Source organism: Macrobrachium rosenbergii, chromosome 4 (genome assembly GCF_040412425.1).
Source record: "Macrobrachium rosenbergii isolate ZJJX-2024 chromosome 4, ASM4041242v1, whole genome shotgun sequence".
NCBI lineage: Eukaryota > Metazoa > Arthropoda > Malacostraca > Decapoda > Palaemonidae > Macrobrachium > Macrobrachium rosenbergii.
This window is the reverse complement of record NC_089744.1, coordinates 30521472-30543187: the sequence shown is the minus strand read 5'-3', so window position 1 is coordinate 30543187 and position 21716 is coordinate 30521472. Positions and strand designations below refer to the sequence as shown.

The window sequence follows — 21716 nt, the reverse complement described above, 5'->3', positions numbered from 1 at the left end:
AAATGGCAAGTCAAGAGTGCGGAACCATTCGCGTTGGTGCCCATCAACTTGACAGTCTACTCCGTAACCTCACAGTGGTTTTTGGCCCTGTCAAAGGTTACCTCACTGCTCAAAAAAGGGGCCATAGAAGTTGTGAAAGACGTGAACTCGAAGGGGTTTTACAACTGCCTCTTCATCGTACCCAAGTCATCAGAAGGGTGGAGACCTGTCCTGGACTTAAGTGCTCTGAATTTTTTCGCAAAGACCACAAAATTCAGGATGGAAACCAATCAGTCAGTGCTGTCCTCCATTCATCATGGGAATTTGATGGTGACGATAGACATGGAGGACGCATACTTTCACGTTCCAGTCTACCCAGAATCCAGAAAGTACTTGAGATTCATGTTCCAGGACAGGATCTACCAGTTTCGAGCACTGTTTCGGTCTTTCAGCAGCCCCACAGGTCTTCACTAAGGTTCTCGCCCCAGTAGCAAAGTGGCTACATTTGATGGGCATCAATATATGCCTGTATCTTGATGACTGGCTCCTACACTCCCCGTCGAGAAACCATTGCATGAAGGACTTACAGAAGACTCTCTCCCTTGTCCAGGATCTGGGCCTACTGATCAACTTTTCCAAGTCACGACTAGTCCCGACTCAGTCGATCATCTATTTAGGGATGATGATCAACTCTGAGTTTTTGAGCTTTTCCATCACAGAGAAGAATTCTTTGGTGCCTGCAGATGATTCAGAAATTTCTCATTCTTCCTTCCTGCTCAGCCAAAGAGTGGATGAGCCTCTTGGGCACTCTTTCGTCCGTAGAGAAGCTTGTGGTGTTAGGGAGACTGTACTCAAGACCCCTGCAGTTCTTCCTAAAGGCCAGCTGGCGCAGGAAGACGTCTCCAGACTCATTTGTCTTCCCCATTACTCCCAAAATCAAGGAGAACCTTCGGGGGTGGCTGAGAGGAGATTCCTGGTAGGGAAGTCTTCACCTCTGAACCCAAGCCTAACCTTGTTCTCAGGCACTTCGAACCTTGGATGGGAAGCTCATTAAGAGGATTTGGAAGTTGCAGGGACGTGGTCGCAAGAAGAAAGATTGATCTACATCAGTGTAAAGGAGCTGAAAGTGATACACCTGGCTCTTCAGCATTTTGCCTCGGTGACACACAACAAAATAATTGCAGTCCACTCGGACAACATAACGGCGCTGGCCTACATAAGGAACCAGGAAGGCATGCACTCTTTCTCTCTTTGTCAGGTGGCCAGATGAATGTTCTTGCCGATGTCGCAGAATCATCGTCTTCCCCTGTATAGCTCGTCAGTCCCGGACCCTCTGGCTTGGACAACAGAAGCAATGGTCCAGGAATGGTCCGACCTGGACATATATGCCTTCCCACCATTCAGTATGGTGAGGGAAGTCATCAACAAGCTGCAATCTCACAGCAACTCGTCAATGACGCTAGTGGCCCCGTTTTGGCTGCAGAGGGACTGGTTCCTGGACCTTCTAAGCCTCTTGGTGGACTTCCCAAGACTTCTTCCACAGCATCGAAGTCTTCTCAAACAACCTCATTTCCTCTGCTATCATCAGGGTTTGTCCACTCTTGCTCTGCCAGGCTTCAGACTGTCAGGAAGCTTGTCAGAGCGAAAGGATTTTCAAAGGCAGCTGTGAAGACTATTGCCAACTGTAGACAATAATCTTCATCCAATGTATACAAGGCTAAGTGGTCAGTTTTTTTGTAACCGTTGTCAAAGACTCAGTATCTCATCTTCTGAGACCACTATAGCTCATATAGCCGATTTTTTAATCTTCCTGAAGTCTTCTCGGGGACTAGTGACTTTGACTATTGAAGGCTATAGATCCATGCTTAATTCTGTCGTTAGGCACAGAGGTTTGGATCTTGCAACAAGCCAGGATCTTAGTGACTTGATTAAATCTTTCAATACTTCAAGGGAACAGAGACCGCCTTCTATTCCTTGGAACCTAAACTTCATGCTTCGTTGGCTCTCAGGGCCTCCCTTCGAGCCTCTTCATACATCTTCCTTAAGAGACTTAGTAAGGAAGACTCTCTTTTTGGTTGCTCTAGCGACAGCCAAAAGAGTTAGTGGATTACAGGCCTTGGACAAGCATGTTGGCCTTTCACAAGGTGATGCTGTCTGCATGTTTATCCTTGGGTTTCTTGTGAAGAATGAAACCCCAGTCAATCCTTGGCCCAGGTCATTCTCTATCAAGAACCTTACAGATATCCTAGGACCTACAGACCAGAAGAGAATTCTCTGTCCTGTCAGAGCCTTAAAATGTTACTTGGAGAGGACTAAGAGCATCAGAAGCCCCTCTTGTAACCTCTGGTGTTCCGTAAGGAACCTATCTCATATGTCCAAGAACACGTTATCCCTCTTTCTCAGAGAAGTGATCTCTGAACCCCACAGGGGAATTTAGAAGACACCCTACCTTTATTGAAAGTTAAGCTCACGAAGTTTTGGCAGTTGCCACTTCTCTAGCTTTTAAACGCAATCTGTCACTGTCAGACTATTCTTCAATCTACGTACTGGACGTGCAGATGTGTTTGCCTCTTATTATTTGTGTGATGTAGAAACCACTTATGGAAACTGCAGTTTACTAAGATCGTTATCCATGGCTGGCTTGGTACTGGGGGAGGAAGGGTAGGAGCATGTCTCCTCTTTCTTTATCTCCTCGCCTTGAATTTAGGTGATTAAGTGATGGGAGCTGGTTTGGTACTATGTACCCTTGAGTACCCACCAGTCTTCTAATGGATGGGGTTTTACATAAGGTGTAGGTAACAACATATTTGGTCAGATTTTTCTTGTATTGTGCCCAGGGCAAGGGCATACCCTTTTGTATAAGGCTTTGGCAACCATCCGAGTACTCCTTGGCGGCAAAGCACCCACTAAAGTAGAGGTGATTCTCAGCTTTACTGCTGTGCCACTACAGGTTGATGATGAGCACCAACCAGAGGCAGTACCCATCTGCTGTAGCTGCCTCAACAGGTAAGAGTACAACAAGCATTGTCCAATGCTGGCTACCTATCTATTTCAAATTCGTCTCCATTACCGAGTGTTTTTGAGTAGTTGGTGTCCATGTATCCCACCTCCTTTCTCTGTGGGATTCAGCAGTGTAATTACTTGGTAAGTTACTTATATAAAAATGACTTTTTTATAATAAAATAAAAGTTTTGTATATACGTACCAAGAAATTATATGATCGGAGCCCTCCCGCCTCCCCTCTAATGGACATTATGCATGAATAAATTGAATACCCGAGCCGGTTGTACCTATTCTTCTCCGAACGTGGGCGGGGTCTGTTACTTAAACCAAAACAGTATGAATACTACCGCGAAATTTTTAAGACTTAAGCTGTCACAAAAAGTAGGAACTAATGGCAATGTAATTACTTGGTAAGTATATATAAAACTTTATTTTATCATAAAAATGTCATTTTAATTTGGTGAACAATTGTCACAGTGTTGGCCAATAAGCTTGACAACCTTTCCAGTGTCTCTCTTAATGATGTCTGCTGTGTATGTATATGTTTGTATTAAGCCCCTTTACAACAATCTGCAACAAATGTTAGTAATAAAAATACAAGTCAACCAAAAGTGCAAAATCCACATAAAACCAAAATATAATATAATGCATTAAATCATTTAAATGGGCCTGTAGTTGTAGTGTTTAGCCATTTGGTGGCACTGGTTCTTGTCAGTATACTTAAACGTGAGCTTGTGTATGCTTTATTTGCAGTGTTGTGTGCGCGCTGTACTTGTAGTTTTAATATTGTCCCCATGGCTTTGAAGAAGGTTCCTACTGGTAGTGCTATATTTGGTTGGAAGATAAGGTGACTATGATGAAATGCCATGAAATGGTTGCTACCATAGCACATGCTTTAGGCTGGAGTTGGACAACAGTATCAGCAGTTGTTTACAATAAAGCATGGATTTTAGCTCATGACATCACCCATCAGTTACATGTAAATTATGTTTCAATGCATTCTTTACAATTAAAATGTATTAATTTATTAAAAAGACAGTAAAAATGCTGAATGATTGATTGACTTATTATATAAGTGTCTAGGTTATTTTTAAAATGCTTTATTGAATGGTTTTCAGTTTCAGTCATGTCTATGAACAAAATGTTGTGAGATATTACTGTACTGTAATTCATTCTTTGACTATCCGTCTATACTACTGATTAGTGTTTTCCCAAAGCTATATCACCTACTGTCCAGTGCCACTGGCAAGTTTCTCGAAAAGGAATCTCTTGGGTGTACTAAATTGTTCAGATTTCATAGATTTTCATAAATTATATGAAGATTGTTTACTGCATGTGCTTTACTAAATTGTTTTTGGTTGAGAAAAAGTCTTGTGTTCTAAAAATTTCATTTTAATAACTAATGTTGATAATAAGCTTCAGTTGCAAGGAAATATAATTTTTATGTAAAAGAAATCATTCTTGCATCCTTGAACTTTTTATTCCTTTTTAACAAAATGTCTTTCCTGCTTTATCTATAACAGATCTAATTTTTCTTGACTTGAGCTGTAATGATTCATCACAAGTAATTGAGTGATGAAGTCTTTTAAATATGATGAAACAAATTAAATATAAATTTCATGCTCACTTATACCACATCCTGGATTAGTTTCAGTATACTGTACTAATGAGAGACATATACTTCAAGCACTGTCAGGGACATTTGCAAAGAATCAGAGTACTCCAATTTATTCTGCTTAGTGGATTTATTGTGTTATTCAAATGACAGACTACTTTCAAATGCCCTCTGTAACAGTCAGTTTGTAACTAAATTTTGCTAATTTTGATTTCAGTTTAATGTGTAACCCTCCAAACACAGGATTATAATTATACAAGTTCCAGGATTTAATTTATATAAGTACATGATCTTTGTGAGATATAGACAAAGAAAAATGAGCGCCAGGTCTCAGAATGACTGCTCAAGTAATTTTCCCATAAGTTACATATTACTAACAAAACCAAATACCTGTAAAAAAAAAGACTTAAACCATATACTATATTTCAGCTTCAACTGCAAATCATAGAATACTGTACTAGCAGAAACCAAGAACCTTCAGTATGAATTTCTGGTGTGTCCCTAATGCTGATTAATTCAACCTGACCTTATGTGTTGGGCCAACTAAAAAAAAAAACCACAATGCAGTAAAAGAAAGAACTACAAACTCCACCTGTGGATGCCACAGTAATGGAGTTGAACTCCATTTCCTCAAGAAATATGAAACAAAATTCACTGGCTGAGCATCCTTGGCTCACAGTGCTGAGCATATTGTGTTCACATTTTACTTGAGAGTGACTACACAATATTTCAAGAGGTATGTGACAAACCTACAATGATTATTTGTGTCACGATCCTGTTCTGGTCAGCTTTGAATTTGAATTGTGTAACATTTGTGTTGAAATAACTGATGTGTAAAATTTGTACATTATCTTGGCTGGTGATGGTGATAAAATATCTTTATATATTCATGTGAATGATTATTGAATGGTGATACAGGAATGTTCCTAACAAAATCTTGCACCTCATGTAGAAACTGTAAATCATTTTTACATATATACAATACTAAAAATAGGTGCTAAATTACAAGTTGATCATAAAAATCTACAACTTATAAACAATAAACAAACTTATGGAAAAATTTGGTTAAACAATTGATTCACATATACACTTTCAAAAAGAAACTATAAACAAACCTGAACACCATATTTAATGAACTGATGACGGAGCTTAAATAAAATACACTAATAATCCCAGCCACTTCCTTCACCTCTACCTCTACCCCTGACGGGGCCACCTCTACTTCTGTTGCGTTGGAAATCTCCCCTCCCCCTCCCCCTCTGATAATCTCCTCTCCCACCTCTTCCACCTCTTTGATAATCTCCCTTGAAGCCTCTTCCTCTTCCCCTCCAAGAGTTATGACGACTCTCGTAACCACCGTCCTCATTGTTCCAACCACTGTTTTGATTACTCATCTTGTTGTTGTTATTGTAGTTGTTATAATTTCCTTTCCTTCCCCAAGAGTAATTATTATCTTGATTCCAGTCACCACCCCTGTCTCTCTCATCTTCATAGTCCTCATCTTGGCCTCCTCTTGGATGCCACTGGTTTGATCTGCCATCTCCCTCACCATCATCATATTTGTTACTGAAGTCTTTAAAACCACCTCTGCCTCTACCTCTACCTCTGCCTCTGCCTCGGCCTCGTCCTTTCTCATCGTAACTCATCCGGACATCTTCACTGCTTATACCATTATCAGGATCACCCTGGTCATTGTAACCCCAGTCATTGTCATAGTTCTCCTCATATGATTCTTCATTATATCTTGGTCCACCCATTCCAGGCCCATGATCATTCCTGGAACCTCCGCCCCTTGGCTGCCAATTACCCCTTGGGCCTCCTCGATTATAACCCCTGTCATTATGACCTCTGAAGTTTCCTCTTGGGTGGTTATTGAAGTTCCGTGAGCCACCAGAATAGTTGTTGTTTCCAAAATTTGGTGGTGGCCCGTCATGATAATTACCTTGATTCTGGAAGTTACCACTGTTGTTATTAACATTGACATTCACATTGTTATTACTAGCCATATTATTGCTGGTGTTCATAATATTCTGGGGACCAGTGAAAGTTTGATTGTTTGTTTCAAAAGTATTTGGCCTCTTCTCAGGTACTGGATCTTCCATACTGCAATGATCATTAAAAGAAACATTTTATTATAAAAATATATAACACAATGAAAATGCTCACTTACATACATATAAACACTGTACACTTGGCAAGGAAAGTGAGGATACAGTTTTTTTAATCTTCGGACATATATTGCTAATTAATACGACATCTGGCATATTGCTAATTAATGCGACATCTGGCAACTTTAGAAGGGGGTTGAGCTTCAGTCTTAATGTGTTTCCTTTTTGCTTGACCTCCTATAACTTTCAATCATATTCTACGGTTCTGAAATCATTGATACTTAAATGCAGTAGTAAGCTTTACAGTATTCGTTCAAGTTGTAATTGAGTTCTGAGCAAAATAAACATTTTTCGACATAACCTACCAACTAACCTTACACAAATGAATTTATGACACCACAATGAACAGAAAGCTTGTGTAATCGGAAACGCGATCTTCCATAATGAAATCAAGAGTTAAATTTGAGCAATGTCCAACGAAAAACATGGGGAACAATAAAGGAACGAATGCAATGTTATGCTGAGAGAGAGAGAGAGAGAGTTGCTGTTGTGTAAGCGTAGGCCTCTATGTAGAGCTACTCATTTCATTATTTTTTTTCATTTAGAGATTGAGCGATATTATACTTGTATAGTATGTTTTAGCAATAGAGAGAGAGAGAGAGTTGCTGTTGTGTAAGCCTAGGCCTATATGTAGAGCTACTCATTTTATTATTTTTTTCTTTTAGAGAGTGAGCGATACTATATTTGTATAGTATGTTTTAGCAATGGAGAGAGAGAGAGAGAGAAACTATGGCAACGTCAAGAAACGTCCAGTTACTTGTGTTTTCCCGCTACTCCGCACATCATAGAGAACGCTCTTGTGGATTTAAATAGATTTGGTCAACCTACACTAGCTGTCACATCATTTACTGCCATTAATTCCAGCTGACCTTTAACACCGTGAAATATAAATATGAATGTGTAAAAATTAAATAAATTATCATTACCTCGTATGATGATGCAATAATAAGCCTGTTCATAATGGAAAACGAGTAAATACTGCCGTTCTGGTAAACAGTACTACACCGAGATATACATACACTATCTTTTAGATCTCTTTGAACGATGTCATCTGAGAAATTCTGATTACTTCGGACATCCCTGGTGGTTTTAAGTATCTGAACGATTTTGTTTTGCAGATTTAATATATATGATATAATTTGCATTGTATTTTCATATTCTAGAGTAAATTTACCGAAATTGTGTGTTTTCTGTAAGAAAAAAATTAAAATTCGATGAACGAAATCTAATGAAAACTGTATCCTCACTTTTCTTGCTGAGTGTACACGACAAAGCTCTAACTGTGAAAGAACGAGAGGTTTTGTAAACTTACCTAGCATTTGGATTAAGCAGCATGTGTTTTTCTTTAATAAGTTTCTTTGCAAATTCTGGATCCTTGGTAATCTCTGAAATAAAATCCTCCTCTTCCATTGTTGTAAAGGCTTTCCATATAACATCACCTGATACAAATTCTGAAAATAAAAATAAATATAAAAAATACATCTCATCTAATAATTCAAGCCTTGCAACTGAAATCAAGCAAATATGAAAAATGTGACCAAATTTCAATTTAAAAATACAAAACAAATGCAAATTGAGTAAAAAAAAATGCAGTATAATTCCAATCTAATATGCAATGTTATAACACAGCACAATCAGAAGGCAAACTCTAGAGAAACAACTTTACAAAGAGTATTCAGGTATGGGAGTAAGCAAGTGTAGTGATTATTTCTCTAGCAATGATAGTATAAGTTGTCATTTTCTTGAGAAATTGGGTTAATGTGATCACAGGATTGTTCTAAAATGAGTTTTATGTTAACCTGACACCATAACAGGTCAGTGAAAATAAAATAGTGCAGTAACAAAATTAATAGAAACCACCATTAAACATTTTTCTTTTGATCTACAAAGCCTTCTAGATATGTTTGTTCCACATATACATACCCCTTATTCCTTCTGCCAAGGAGGTAACTATATTTTCACTTGTGCCTGTGATTTTAAGAAAGCATGATACCTCAAGAACCAGCAAATGGATCTGTGCGGATATATTCACTAGGCAGCCATCTCAAGGAGGCATATTTTTTGTGGAAAATTGGCAAAGTTCATGATTCCTTGCCACGGAAACCATTTTACACATCACAAAAAAACAGGGATTTTTGGTCATTGAAATTTTAGACATTCAGGAAAGTATTAGCATGGCTCAGAAAATATGAAATAGAGTAATTGCCATCATCCAAAAGATGATGTACATGTTTCTTGAACCAAATACTCAAACCAGGAAAGTGGAGGTTATATGATGACAATTCATTTGGGCAGAGCTTCTCAACCTGGGAAGATCAGGAGTATAAATTACTAGATTCTCAAATATGTCAGGCTACTGAATATCAAAATAGTGGACCCTGTTGTATATTTCATAAAACTTCATGTTTTTGGAAAAAACATATGTAATAACACAACAGGGTATACACTTTATTCTACTAAGAATTGACATCACAAACAAAAAATTTAAAACATACCTTATCAATTTTTACTAATTACAACAAAGTAATAAAACATTAAGAAGCGAAACCACCAAATCACTGCTTTTCAAAGATCTCCACAGGGTTGAAAAAGACCATCAGATGAAGAAAGAAAGGGTACACTTCTGCTTACTGGTTTATACAAAATATGAAAACTTGTAAATACAAGAGGTGAAAATCCACTACATTACAGAAAATGTGTAAAGAAACAACCACCATCCAGTAAAGCATAAGCAATTAATCAGGCTAACAAAGGCATATCCAGACTTGAAAACTTTACTTCAATACAGCCATTAATAATACAAAATTACATTCTTTCTAGTATTACTGTTAAAATTTTTTTTATGTTATTTCAAAAAAATTGTTACATTATTTTGCCTAAACAAAAAGATTGTGATATTCCACTTAGACTAATGATTAACTTGAAAACTATGCTTGATCAACTGAATTAAATCAATTTTCTGCAAGAACTCTACCCTACTCAGTTCTGTTACAAAACGTACAAAAAGTCAAACCCTGAAAAACACCCATGTTATACTTACCAAGAGGAATCAGGAAACCAGAGTAAAGAATGGAATTAGCCTTAATGTCTTCCAAAGGCACAGACCCTGGAGGCAACTCATCTCCTTCATCGGTATAAACATAATCACCATCGATGTTTGCAGGTAGACAAAATAATTCATTGCTGTCGGTTATAACCCAGCTCGTCTGTAAGAAAAAAAAAAACGACATTACCTTTAGATATAAGATTTCTCCTTTTCTCTAATCAGGTTGAGAGTGCATGCAAGATAAGAAGTAAATATAGCAGTATTATGTAGGTGATTTCAACACGCTGCTGATAAACCTTCTCTGTGGGTATTATGAACCAGATAATACTGTAGTAGTTTCCTGCTCAGGATGCTCATCCACAATTTGGAGTCACACTGGGGAAATAGCAATACTTGCTGGACAAAGAATATCTGGAATAACTGGGATAGGAGCCATTGAATCATGGGGCTCCTCAGTTGTCTCTTAAAGGATGCTCTTCCTTGGAGGGCGATGCAGGAGTTCCAGGGGTAGGCAGGGCAGGGCAACTGGTGCTAGGGATAAGGATGCCTTCTAACCTAGGTGTCTGCACCAGGTTCCAAAGAGACTTCAGAACAAAGGAAGTTGAACAACTGGGACAGCAGGTATTAACACATCAACTTGGGCATACTGGAAAAAGGAAGTAACTGCAGTGGCATATGGCAAAAAATGCCACAGAAGTCAGACAGGAAGGATCCAGAACACTATGCAGACCACAACTGACATAGATGACTGATAATCCTTGGGGCAGAATGGGAAAGCAAAGACCAAAGTGCTTGAAGTGTCAGCAGCAGACTGCCTGTTTTTGGTCATATCATAACCACTGGTCAGCAAACAAGTATTGGCAAACATCATGGGTATAGTTGGGAGAGCACCACTGTCATTGACATGACACAAAGCATGGTTCAAAGCATGGGCATCATTTGTTGGGGGGGGACATATCCCTCCAACTTTTTATTCAAGGGGAACAACACATCAGTTGTCCCCCAAACTTTTTCCCTCCGAACAACATATAGTTGTCCCCCCCAACTTTTTTCCTCCACGTTTTATATAACAGATTCTAGAAATGAGGTTATTAATAATATTATAAAATAAATACTCAACACAAAGAAGTATAAAATATTAAAATAATAAAGAAATAGATTATGTAATTTTTCATTAGGTTCGTGGTCAGATTAATTGTTCATTTAAATTTTGACTAACATATCCCACTGTCTGCATACAAAGTTGGCAAACGCCAACGCCTGCAGCAGCTGCCTGTGAGAGTATTATTATTTTTCCTTCATTGCTTTAAGCCTTTGAGTTTCCTAGCAGACATAATTTTTCTACAAATATATTATGTATTAAAGTTAAAACTAGCAAAATGGTAGACCTGCAAATGGATTGGCTCAGTTTGGAAGCTGTGCTATCGCTAGGTTATAGGCCAAAAGCGATACAATGCTGCTGAACAAGTTTCTTCCAACATATAAAACATTCACCATAATTTCGGTCAGGAACTACCTTACTAATTGATTGTTGGTATTTCACCTATCATTCTGGTCTACTCCTATTTTTGGCAATTTTTAATGCACCTACATGTTTGGCTATATCCAGAGGTAAGCACTTTCTTTATTAATTGCAAAAATGTTTTAATCCTCGAAGGGGTGCCCACAAATGAATTGCCTCCATGCAACTCTATCCTCCACCACTACTTCTCTTCTCATCCAAGTATGTTATTGTTTGCAAAATTTTCATTTCATACATTCAACAATCAATTCATTCAGTATTGTCCCCTTCTATACTTTCTCTTGCTTTTCCACTAGTACTGTCACAAGTAGTACATTTTCATTCTTGTCATTCACTTATTTACTACTTCTTTTGCTACCATCCCTAACCCTAGATATTAAAACCCACATTCTAGTAAAAGGCTATTATTGTTACAGGACACTATTATTTTAGACTCTCAATGGAATCCTGTAAATTCTATACAGTAATATACTGCAACATAAAATAATAAGTATTTTTATCCTTAATACTTATACTGTAAAAGTTCAATATTACTTATACTGTAAAAGTTTGTAATATTAAATACTGATCTTAGTCTCTACAGAGTTAAGTGGAACTGTCACAGAAGACTTGTACCGTATTTTATCAATCTGTAAATTGTGGACTTATAAACTTGTTGAATGACTAATATTGATAACTCAGTCATTATAAATTTGTTCACTGACTAACATTGATAAATCAGTCATCCGTTTCCCTTAATATTATCCATATGTTCATATTTATATGGCATTAAAATACACCAAATCATGTTCATTTCTTCAAAAAATTTCTCTGGGGGGCTCACAGCACCCGCCAAACCCCCAGCTGCATAAGCTCACTTTGCTTACCAATATTAACCGTATAATTTTCATAATGTCCCCCCCCCCAACCACTTTAGAGACCAGATGACAACCCTGGCTTATAGAGGGGGAGAGGGAGAGGAAATAAAACAGTGAAAGAATGTGCTGAAGATAGCGTGAATTGATGATTCAGACAAAGCAGAGTGGAAAGAACAGAATTTGTGCCTCACTTAAGTGTCCCCCACTCTCAGAAATGCAAGAGATTCCTCTGGTTCCAGTCTTAGTTAGCCAACCCACTGAGTATGAAATGAATAAGCTCTTGCAAGGCTCTGGTTTACTCTTTGTACAAATAACCTTGCATTCCTCAATTCCTAGAGAGGTGTAATAAGTCTCTCATTTTTAAGTGTCCAGTGTCAATAACCGTGTGATCATGTAAAGGTCTTTTTTTTTATAATGCTACACTTTTGATTATTAAAGTAAGATTTATTTCTACACCAGATTACTTTAACAGTCATTTTCCAAAACAGTTACTTACAATGTTATTGTCCTCTTCAATTTCCTCTTCTAAGCCACCAGCGGCATTCCATGCAGCTTGGAAAGTCTTTGGGATAGGCTTGGCATATGGAGTCTTTTTTGTAAATCTACTGAAATAATGGAAAGAATTACAACTGAATTTTGTACATGATGATTTTAGGATGTGCAATCCATAGCAACACAAAAATGAACACTCGCCAATGCTGTAATATACAACAAAGTATTATAAGGCTTAACTGCATGCTTTTTTATACATTTTAAGACTGTTCAATTGTTGAAAATATTTCTTAGATGCTTAAATTAAATTTTTTGAGATCTTTTACTTCAAGAATTTACTGTTCATAAGGAAAAATCCCCAGGCAAGAAAACATTCACACATCACACACAGAAATATCTATTTTGATATGGTATTTATTGGGCAAAGGGAAGGTCTGGGATGGAAAATCTGTACAGCCACTGTACACAGAGAAATCTACATACAGTTAAAACTGTACTAAAAAATTAACAAGTACAAACACAACAAGGTTGAAAGTTGTTCCTCAACAAAGCTGTATCAGCCCAGAAATCCTTTAGTGACTTATTTCAATTTTTTACCACACAAATCTTCACCATTTCTCTTGTTAAAACTCTCATAAAATTTCATAATGTATGATACTATAAAATTTGTCTTTGTTGAGACTACAGATTTCAAGAAACTTGATGCATTTCCTAGAAAATCTATAACAACCACGGGTGTTCCAAAATATCAAGAGCAATGTTTTTAGAACTTTTTTTTTTTATCAAGAGTCATAAAATTTACCCTTACCTGTCAAAGCCAGTGTTCTCAAAGTCTAGACCAGGTATCGTTTCTGGTGCACTAGAATCAGCTTCCTCAACTTTGTCGTCTGGGCCCATGCCAGGAATAGCACCTTGTGTTTCAATATTGGAGGTAACTGGAATATCATCTACGAAGAACAGATAACAATAAACAGATTACGACTTTGAAAAGGAAGTAGACTAAAATTATGGATATTTTAGTATAGTATACTAACACCAAGCACTTAATAGCCATAAGCAACAGCAAGCAAAGGATAATAATTTTTTATTTCCTCTCTTATTTTCTGTAATGATTTTTATATTTTGTAACGTGTTAGGTTAAAAACTATAAGTAACATTTAAAACATAAATAAACATTTTGTGTGCACTAACTCACCGATATCCATGGAGTCATCAGCTAACCCTGCTGGAAGAGTATTTAAGTTGTACTTGTCTCTCATCTTGTCCCCAGGTCGATTTCTCGTCCAGAACTTTGATGTATGGTCATTGGACCCTGAGCACAGAATGTGACCAAGAGGATGCCATGCTAAGTCCCATATAATACCATCATGAGCAGATTCAATGGCTCCTACTTCCTTGTCATTTCTGCAATAATAATCAGGGAGAGGTTACAGGAAATTACAAACTTCATAGAATGATAACTGTCACTTATAAATACAACACTAAAATTAAAATCTAGAAAATTTGGAGGAATTTCATTTCTGAAAATACTGTATTGAGTTCTTGGAAGTTCATGAAAATTTGAATGTAAAAAAACAGCTCTTGGTGACAAGGTTTAGCCTTAAAAGATATTGTCTGGGGTACAACCAAGACCTAAAAATTGCAATAATTTATGTCCCTCAGATACAAAACACTACCTGGAATACATCATATCTATTTAATATGCTCAGGAGGCAGACCGCCTAAAAGTTTATATTACTCTTCCAGTTACTGAAAGATTTCTCTGTCACCACTTTTTCAGTTTAAAGAATTGTTATTGAATAAAATGCTTGTTACGCTCAATCAGAGAAGATCAGAAGCCTTTAACATAACACAGTCCTTTGTATCTACACAAAATAATATTAAGCATAATTTTATGACCTACACTAGAACCAAATACTGTATCTACTTTTCAGTCAGAAAGTGACTCACATGGATGTAAACAATTTTGTACCTAAGTCATTATTAACTTACTTGGGGATGTAGGATCACCCAAAGTTTAGGTAGTGAGTTAATCACCAACAGCCCTAGTAAGCTGTCCTTAAAGGTGGAAGATAGGTCAAAATTGGTAGGTTGGAAGCTAAGATTCAGATACCTACTAAGTGACAATTTGTAATGGCTGAAATGATAAGGCAAAAGTAATTACAGTGAAGCAGAAAAAGGTAGGGAAATAATCATAGGGTCAAGAAAATATACTGCATCTCAAAGGTGGAAGGAGGAGAAAGGGAACTGTTAACTGATAAACCAAACATAGAGATGTTTGAGTTGTATGTAAATATGTGACATATGTCAAGTAACAAAAGTGGAAAACAATAGATTTATAATTTTGGCTTATCCTACCAATTTATTTCGTGTGCTTTGCATTCTATATATGAATCTTCTTATAACTGATAAAAATGGTATTTTCATGATAAAATAAGTTTCATATATACTTACCAAGTAATTACATAGCTATACTTTCCTACTCGCGCAGCAGCTAAAATCTGAAGTTCGCAGTAGTGATTTTATTGCTTTTGTGTAGGTGACTACCCTTCCCACTATTGGGGAACAATAGGAACAACAAAACAGAGGAGCTCACTTCTTTTATGCTTAATGTCCATGAGAGGGAAGGAGGGAGGGCTCTGATCTGTAATTACTTGGTAAATATAAATGAAACTTAATTTTATCTTGAAAATATCATATTCATATAAGTAACTTACCAAGTAATTACATAGCTGAATCCCACATTGATAGGAGGTGGGATACATGGACATTTCCTGCTCCAAAAAAAAGTCAGGAATGAAGATGAATTTGAAACATACACTCTTAGCATTGGTAAAATGCTTGTTGTTTCCTTACCTGGTAAGAGAGTTAATGCAGGTTATTACTGCCTCCGGTCGGCGCTCATCTTGACCCATAGTAACTTAGCGTAATTGCCTTGAGAAGTCTCTACTTTTAAGTGGGGACTTTGGAGCAAAGGAGTCTTCTGAATACCCGCAAAGCATATGATAAAAAACTGCCCTTGCCCTGGGCGCAGTACCAAAAGATAAAAAAGAGCAGACAATGCTGTCAACTATACCAACAAAGAAATATCTAAAAACCATTAACCACAAGTAAAGACTGGTGGGCACTCCGGGAAACAGTAACCCCCCTGCTCCCCAAAAAGAACTCAACACTAATTTCAAGGCAAAAGTTACAGATAGGAAGGAATGCTTCCTATGCTTTTTCCCCCAACACCATACACTGATAATGGACCTAAGATACCGCAATTTTTGAAAACTGTTTCTACTTCCTTCAAATAATGGGTAGCAAAAATGGAGTTGCACTCCCAGTAAGTCAACTGGAAGATAGCTGAAAGCAACATATGTCTGAAGGCATACAAAGTGGTGACAGACCTGACTTTGTTTGCTCTCACCTTAAAGGTTGGCAAGACGTCCTCTTGTACAGTATTTATGAGTGTGCCTCCGTAATAAGACTCCTGAGAAAAAACGACAACACATTTTTAGACAGAGGTCACGAGGAGTTTTTTATGGAAAACCAGAGGTTATTGGCAGGGCCTCTGGTCCTCTTGGTTCTGTCTAAGTAGTATCTAAGCACTCTAACTGGGCAAAGAACATTTTCCTCCTCTTCAGGTCCGAGAATGTCCTTCAGGTTTTTAATGGAGAATGAGCGTGGCCAGGGGTCCAATGATGTTTCATTCTTCGCCAGGAAACTAAGCATAAAGAAACAAACTGCGTCTCCCTGAGCAAAACCAATAGGCTTGTCGATGGCCTGAAGTTCACTTACTCGTTTTGCAGTAGACAAGGCTACAAGGAAGAGAGTCTTCTTTGTTAGGTTCTTAAGAGATGTGGAACGGAGAGGCTCAAAAGCAGGTCCTGTTAACCACTTAAGAACTATATCTAAGTTCCAGGATACTGAGTCTCATCTGTTTGGAAGTCTTGAAAGACCTGACAAGGTTGCTAAGGTTGGAGGACAAGTCTAGTCCCCTGTGCTTAAAAACAGACCCTAACATCGCTCTATACCTTTGATGGTAGATGCAGAGAGCCCCTTGGGGGTCCTTAGAAAAAGCAGGAAATCCGCTATCTGGGCTATAGTGGTTTTAGAAGAGGAGATGTTACGGCTGCTACACCACCTACGGAAGATGGCCCACTCTGACTGGTAGACTTGGCTGGAACACTGATGTCTATATCCCACAATAGCTTCCGCAGCTTGCCTTGAAAATCCCTTCGTTCTGTCAAGTCTCCAGACAGTAAAGCCTGTCAGAGCTAGAGTGGATAGTCCTTGGTGGAATTTCCAAAGGTGGGGCTGTTTGAGTAAACATGGATCTTGCAGGAGCAGTCTGGGAAAATCCACGAGAAGTCTTCGAAGTTCCGGGAACCATTCCTTGAGCAGCCAAAATGGAGCTATCAGAATCACTGTCACATTGCAATGGGATAGAAACTTCTTGAGTACCTCTCTCACCTTGTTGAGTGGAGGGAAGGCGTAGAGGTCCAAGTTCGACTAGTTTATCAGCATGGCATCTGTCACCCATGCCTGAGGATCTGGGACCAGCAAACAGAAGAGAGGAAGATGATGGTTCTTCGATGTTGCGAACAGGTCCACCGTCGGTTTGCCCCACAACTCCATAGTCTGCTGCAGACCGCAGAGTTCAGAATCCACTCTGTTGGAAGAACCTGTCCTTTCTGACTTAGTTCGTCTGCTAAGATGTTCATCTTCCCTTGGATGAACCTGATTACAATCTTTACCCGATTTTGATCTGCCCAAATGAGCAGGTCCTTCGCTGCCTCGCAAAGGGAGAAGGAGTGGGTTCCCCCCTTGTTTCTTTATGTAGGAGAGAGCAGTGGTGTTGTCGGAGTGCACCACTGTGGTCTTGCCCGTGAATGCTTTTACAAAGTGCATCAGCCTCAGATGAATGGCAGTCAGCTCTTTGACATTTATGTGCAGACTCCATTGTTCCAGAGACCATGCGCTGGAAGCTTCTAAGTTGCCCAGAAGGGCTCCCTAGCCTCAGTCCGAGGTGTCTGCATAGATGAGGAGGTCAGGGTTCACAGGTGTAGAGACTTTCCCTCTACAAGTCTGCCTTCGAATGTCCACCACTGCAGATCCGACTTTATCTCTGATGTTATGGGAAACATCACTGAGGCTGGTTGCTGCCTTCTGTTACAGTTTGCCCTCAGGAAGAACTGAAGGGTCTCATGTGTAGTTCCCTAATTTCACAAACTGTTTGATGGATGAGTGTGTTCCCAATAGGCCCATCCACCGATTTGCCGAACAAGACAGTAGTGCAAGGAGGTCCTGTACTGACTGAAGGCAGGGCTCTATCCTCTTGGGGAATGGACAAACCTGAAAACTCAGAGTTTATCCTCATCCCCAAATAGAGGATCTCCTGAATCGGGGTTATCTGTGATTTCTCTAAGTTCATCAATAATTCCAGTTCCTATGCAAGTAATTGTCTGAAGATCCTTTGTGCACTGTTCCTGCGACAGTGAGTGGAGGAGCCAGTTGTCCAGGTACAGGCATACACTGATGCCTGGAAGGTGCAGCCACTTCACAAGGGGTGCAAGAACTTGTGTAAATACTTGAGGGGCCGTGGAGAGGCCGAAACATAGCTCTTGAAATTGGAAGACCCTGCCCTTGAAGGCAAATCTTAGGTATTTCCTGGACTCCAGATGTACTGGGATATGGAAATATGCATCCTGCATATCCAGGGTGATCATCCAGTCGCCCGGTTGAATGGATGATAGCACCGACTTATTTGTCTCCATTTGTCTTCTGTACGAAGGGGTTCAAAGCGCTGACATCGAGGACGGGTCTCCACCCACCCGATTACTTGGGGACTATGAACAGCTGGTTGTAAAAGCCTTTGGTAGTGTGGTCTTCTACTACTTCTATGGCCCTTTTCTTGAAGAGAGATGACATTTCCTCCACCAGAGCTGCAAACCTATCAGAGCCCTCTGAGTATGCCGTCAATGTGATCGGCGAAGACACAAGAAGAGGGTACTCCTTGAATGGAATAGAATAGCTCTCCTTGAGCACTTTGATTGTCCAAGGCTCCGTGACTCTGGTGCTCCACTTTTCCCAGAAGAGGAGGAGTCTGGCTCCTACAAGTGCACGAAGAGTCGATGAGTCATTTCTTGGAAGAAGAAGGTCTGGACGAGTCTTCTTGATAGACCTAGCAGTGAATCGCATTTTGGAATGGAGTTTGGCGGAGAAACCCTGTCTGCCTTCACAAAAGGGCTGCTGCTGAAGAGGGAAGACAGAATTCACTGCAATAGTAGAAGACTCTTTAGGGCACTTGGATGACTGGGCCAAAAGATCCTGAGTCAATTTCTTCTGGAAATTGGTGGCAATCTCCTTCACAGCCAATTGCAGAAACAGGTACTGCTTGTCCATGGGAGAGAATAACAAGGCCGACTTCTGAACCAAAGTCACTCCCTTCTTGGTGAAGGAGTACCATAACTCCCTTTTCTTCAGGACTCCAATGGAAAAGAGAGATGCAAGCTCCAAGGAACCGTCTCGAATGGCTTTATCAGTGCATGACAAAACCCTGAGCCAATCTGCTGACAGGTCGGTTGCCAACACATCATAGTCCTCTATCTTCCTAGTGAAGGCCCTGATCATCCAGTTGAGGAAACTAAACACCTCGAGGACTTTAAACATGTGCTTGACCAGATGATCCAGCTCTGAGGAGGCAAAGAAAACCTTAGCTAATGAGAAGACGGATTGACGGGCCAAGTCGATCAGTCCAGAGAAGTCACTTTGGGATGAGGCAGCACCTCCCAAGGATGGAGCTTCTCATGTAGCAAACGATAAGTACCTTCTGGCAGTGAGTCTCGCTCGAGGAAAAGCAAAGGCGGCCTTCCCCTGCTCTCTCTTCACGGTGAACCAATCCTCTACTCCCTTCAGAGCTTTCATCACAGATGAAGAAAGAACCATCTTGAGGAGACGAGTGCTACAGTCTACCTGATTGTAGATGCAGGAGAAACTGGAGCGGCTGGCTGGAAGTGCAAAGGAAAAGTTGCTAAGAAATACCTCAAGAGAGAAGCATACGCAGAGGGAGTAGGTTCTTGTACTACCCCCTCCTCCGTCGAAAAGACCAGAGACAAAGACACGTCTTGGGAAGGCTTCAGTACCAAATAAGTCTTCTGCAGCAGGCCCAGAACATCTACTAACTGCTGCTTTATATGAGCAAAAGACGGATCCTCTGTGATGGGTGCAGGCAGAGAAGGCGAGTGCTTGGTTGGCGCTGAGCTGGCAGAGGTAGGTACCGGGCGCTTGGGAGTCAGAGTTGGGCGCTCGGTGACGGAAAACACTGATCGACACTCAGGAGAATACACTGGGTGCTCATGTGGGTGCCTGGACAAAGATGAAGATCGCTTGTTAGCAGAACAGTGCTTGGGCACCAAAAACTGACACTGTAAGTGGGAATGCTCGGGTGAAGAGTGGTCTGGGCTGCGCCAAGCACTGCAACCTAGCTGAGGGCTGAGTGATGGCTCTCTAGTCTGCTTCAAAGGAACGGGAGAAATCTCACTGGAGTGACATCTATTGAGAGGGCACGATTCGTCCTTAAAGCACCAAGTACGTCTCGTTTGGGCTGGAGAGATCGGAGTCCCACGACTGATGTGCACTGATAGAGACGCCTTTCCAACGCCTGCCTGAAACACAAGTCACAGAACTGGAAGAGGGGAGACTGTCCGTGGGCAAAACCCACCAACCTCCTTTGGACCTCTAGTATGCCTCCTCTCAGGTTCAGGGGAGTGTGACAGGGACCTTCGTCTGGGAGAATCAGCGGGACGAACAGCCACCTCCTCCACTGGCACTGGCACCGGCACTTGCACAACACTATGCAACTGATCCATTAGGACCTTAAGGGACTCACCTAATTTCGACACTGTATTGACCACAAGTTCCAATTTGCGGTAAAATTACTCTCATGGCTGGCAATGGCATCAGGTTCTTGAAGCATGGGAGCTGGGTAGAGGAGTTGATGGCAAAATACCAGGAGGACTAACGATAGGGGATAAGGATAAAGCTGTAGAAAAAGGAATATTACTGTTGGGACAGGGGTTATCAACAGAAAGAATAGTTCTAAACTATAAGTCCTACTCTCGGCTCTAAAAGCAGCCTTCCTCTTCCTATCCCTGTCTAATTTCTCCAAATGAAATTTCAAAACCTTCCACTGCCTTTCATCCCAACCTTTATATTCCTCACAAGCATGATCCATTAAGCACTCTTGCCCTCTACATTTCACACAAATCATATGAATATCGTAAGTAATCTTAGTCATGCAGGTCTTGCAACCCTCCCTACAATATCTAATACTGGAGGTGCTTGAATCCGACATTATAAATAACACAAGGGACTTGTAAATAAACTAAGCTCAGCTGAAAAGCTACCAGAACAAAGAGTACATCACCAAATCCAGCGAAAAACTGATGAAAAACTCCAAACAAAGCTGCCACAAACATTAGATGTTACATCTAAAGCAAGCAAAAAAGAAGTGAGCTCCTCTGTTTTGTTGTTCCAATTGTTCCCCGATAGTGGGCGGGGTAGTCACCTATACAAAAACAATAGAATTGCTACTGAGAACTTCAAATTTTAGCTGATGTGTGAGTAGGAAAGTATATATATATAATTATTTGGTAAGTTACTTATATGAAACGTAACTTTTCAGGGGTACCTTTCTAAATGACATAAATGTCTTCAGCGAAAAGGAAGTAAAGAGGATAATTTCAGTCTCTGTACATAATTATCACACTATAAGACAATGATTTTAAAGAATATTGGTATGAACATTTTCAACCTATATCCAACTTTTGGCTTAATTCACGATGGAGCTTCAGTTTAATAAAAGTATTGGTAACCGCATTTTCGTCTACAAAATTTTTAAAAATGTAGAACATTTATGGGTTCTGCAACTCAGTTTTTAATACTCCAACTGGAAATGTGCAATGAATCATTAACAACTGAAGAATATTCTTAAAATTTTTTGCAGCTCACAGTATACGGTGCCCATTTTAGACATTTTAAAAACTTA

At 39.6% G+C, this 21716-nt stretch overlaps 1 protein-coding gene across 5 annotated transcripts in view; it reads right to left on the bottom strand.

Moving 5' to 3' along the window:
• Window positions 1-4358: 4358 nt before the first annotated feature.
• Window positions 4359-21716, bottom strand: part of Wdr33 (WD repeat domain 33) — a 147201-nt gene continuing 129843 nt past the window's right edge. For 2 of the 5 annotated variants that reach the window (XM_067092534.1, XM_067092542.1), the window contains 6 exons: window positions 13878-14086; window positions 13491-13629; window positions 12687-12792; window positions 9806-9971; window positions 8078-8216; window positions 4359-6700 (listed from right to left, as the gene is read on the bottom strand). In XM_067092534.1, coding sequence (XP_066948635.1) covers window positions 5761-6700; window positions 8078-8216; window positions 9806-9971; window positions 12687-12792; window positions 13491-13629; window positions 13878-14086 — 1699 coding nt within the window. In that variant the 3' untranslated portion in view covers window positions 4359-5760. Of the gene's footprint in view, window positions 6701-8077; window positions 8217-9805; window positions 9972-12686; window positions 12796-13490; window positions 13630-13877; window positions 14087-21716 lie in introns of all 5 variants that reach the window. The other 3 variants (XM_067092512.1, XM_067092520.1, XM_067092526.1) reach the window with 3 other exon arrangements.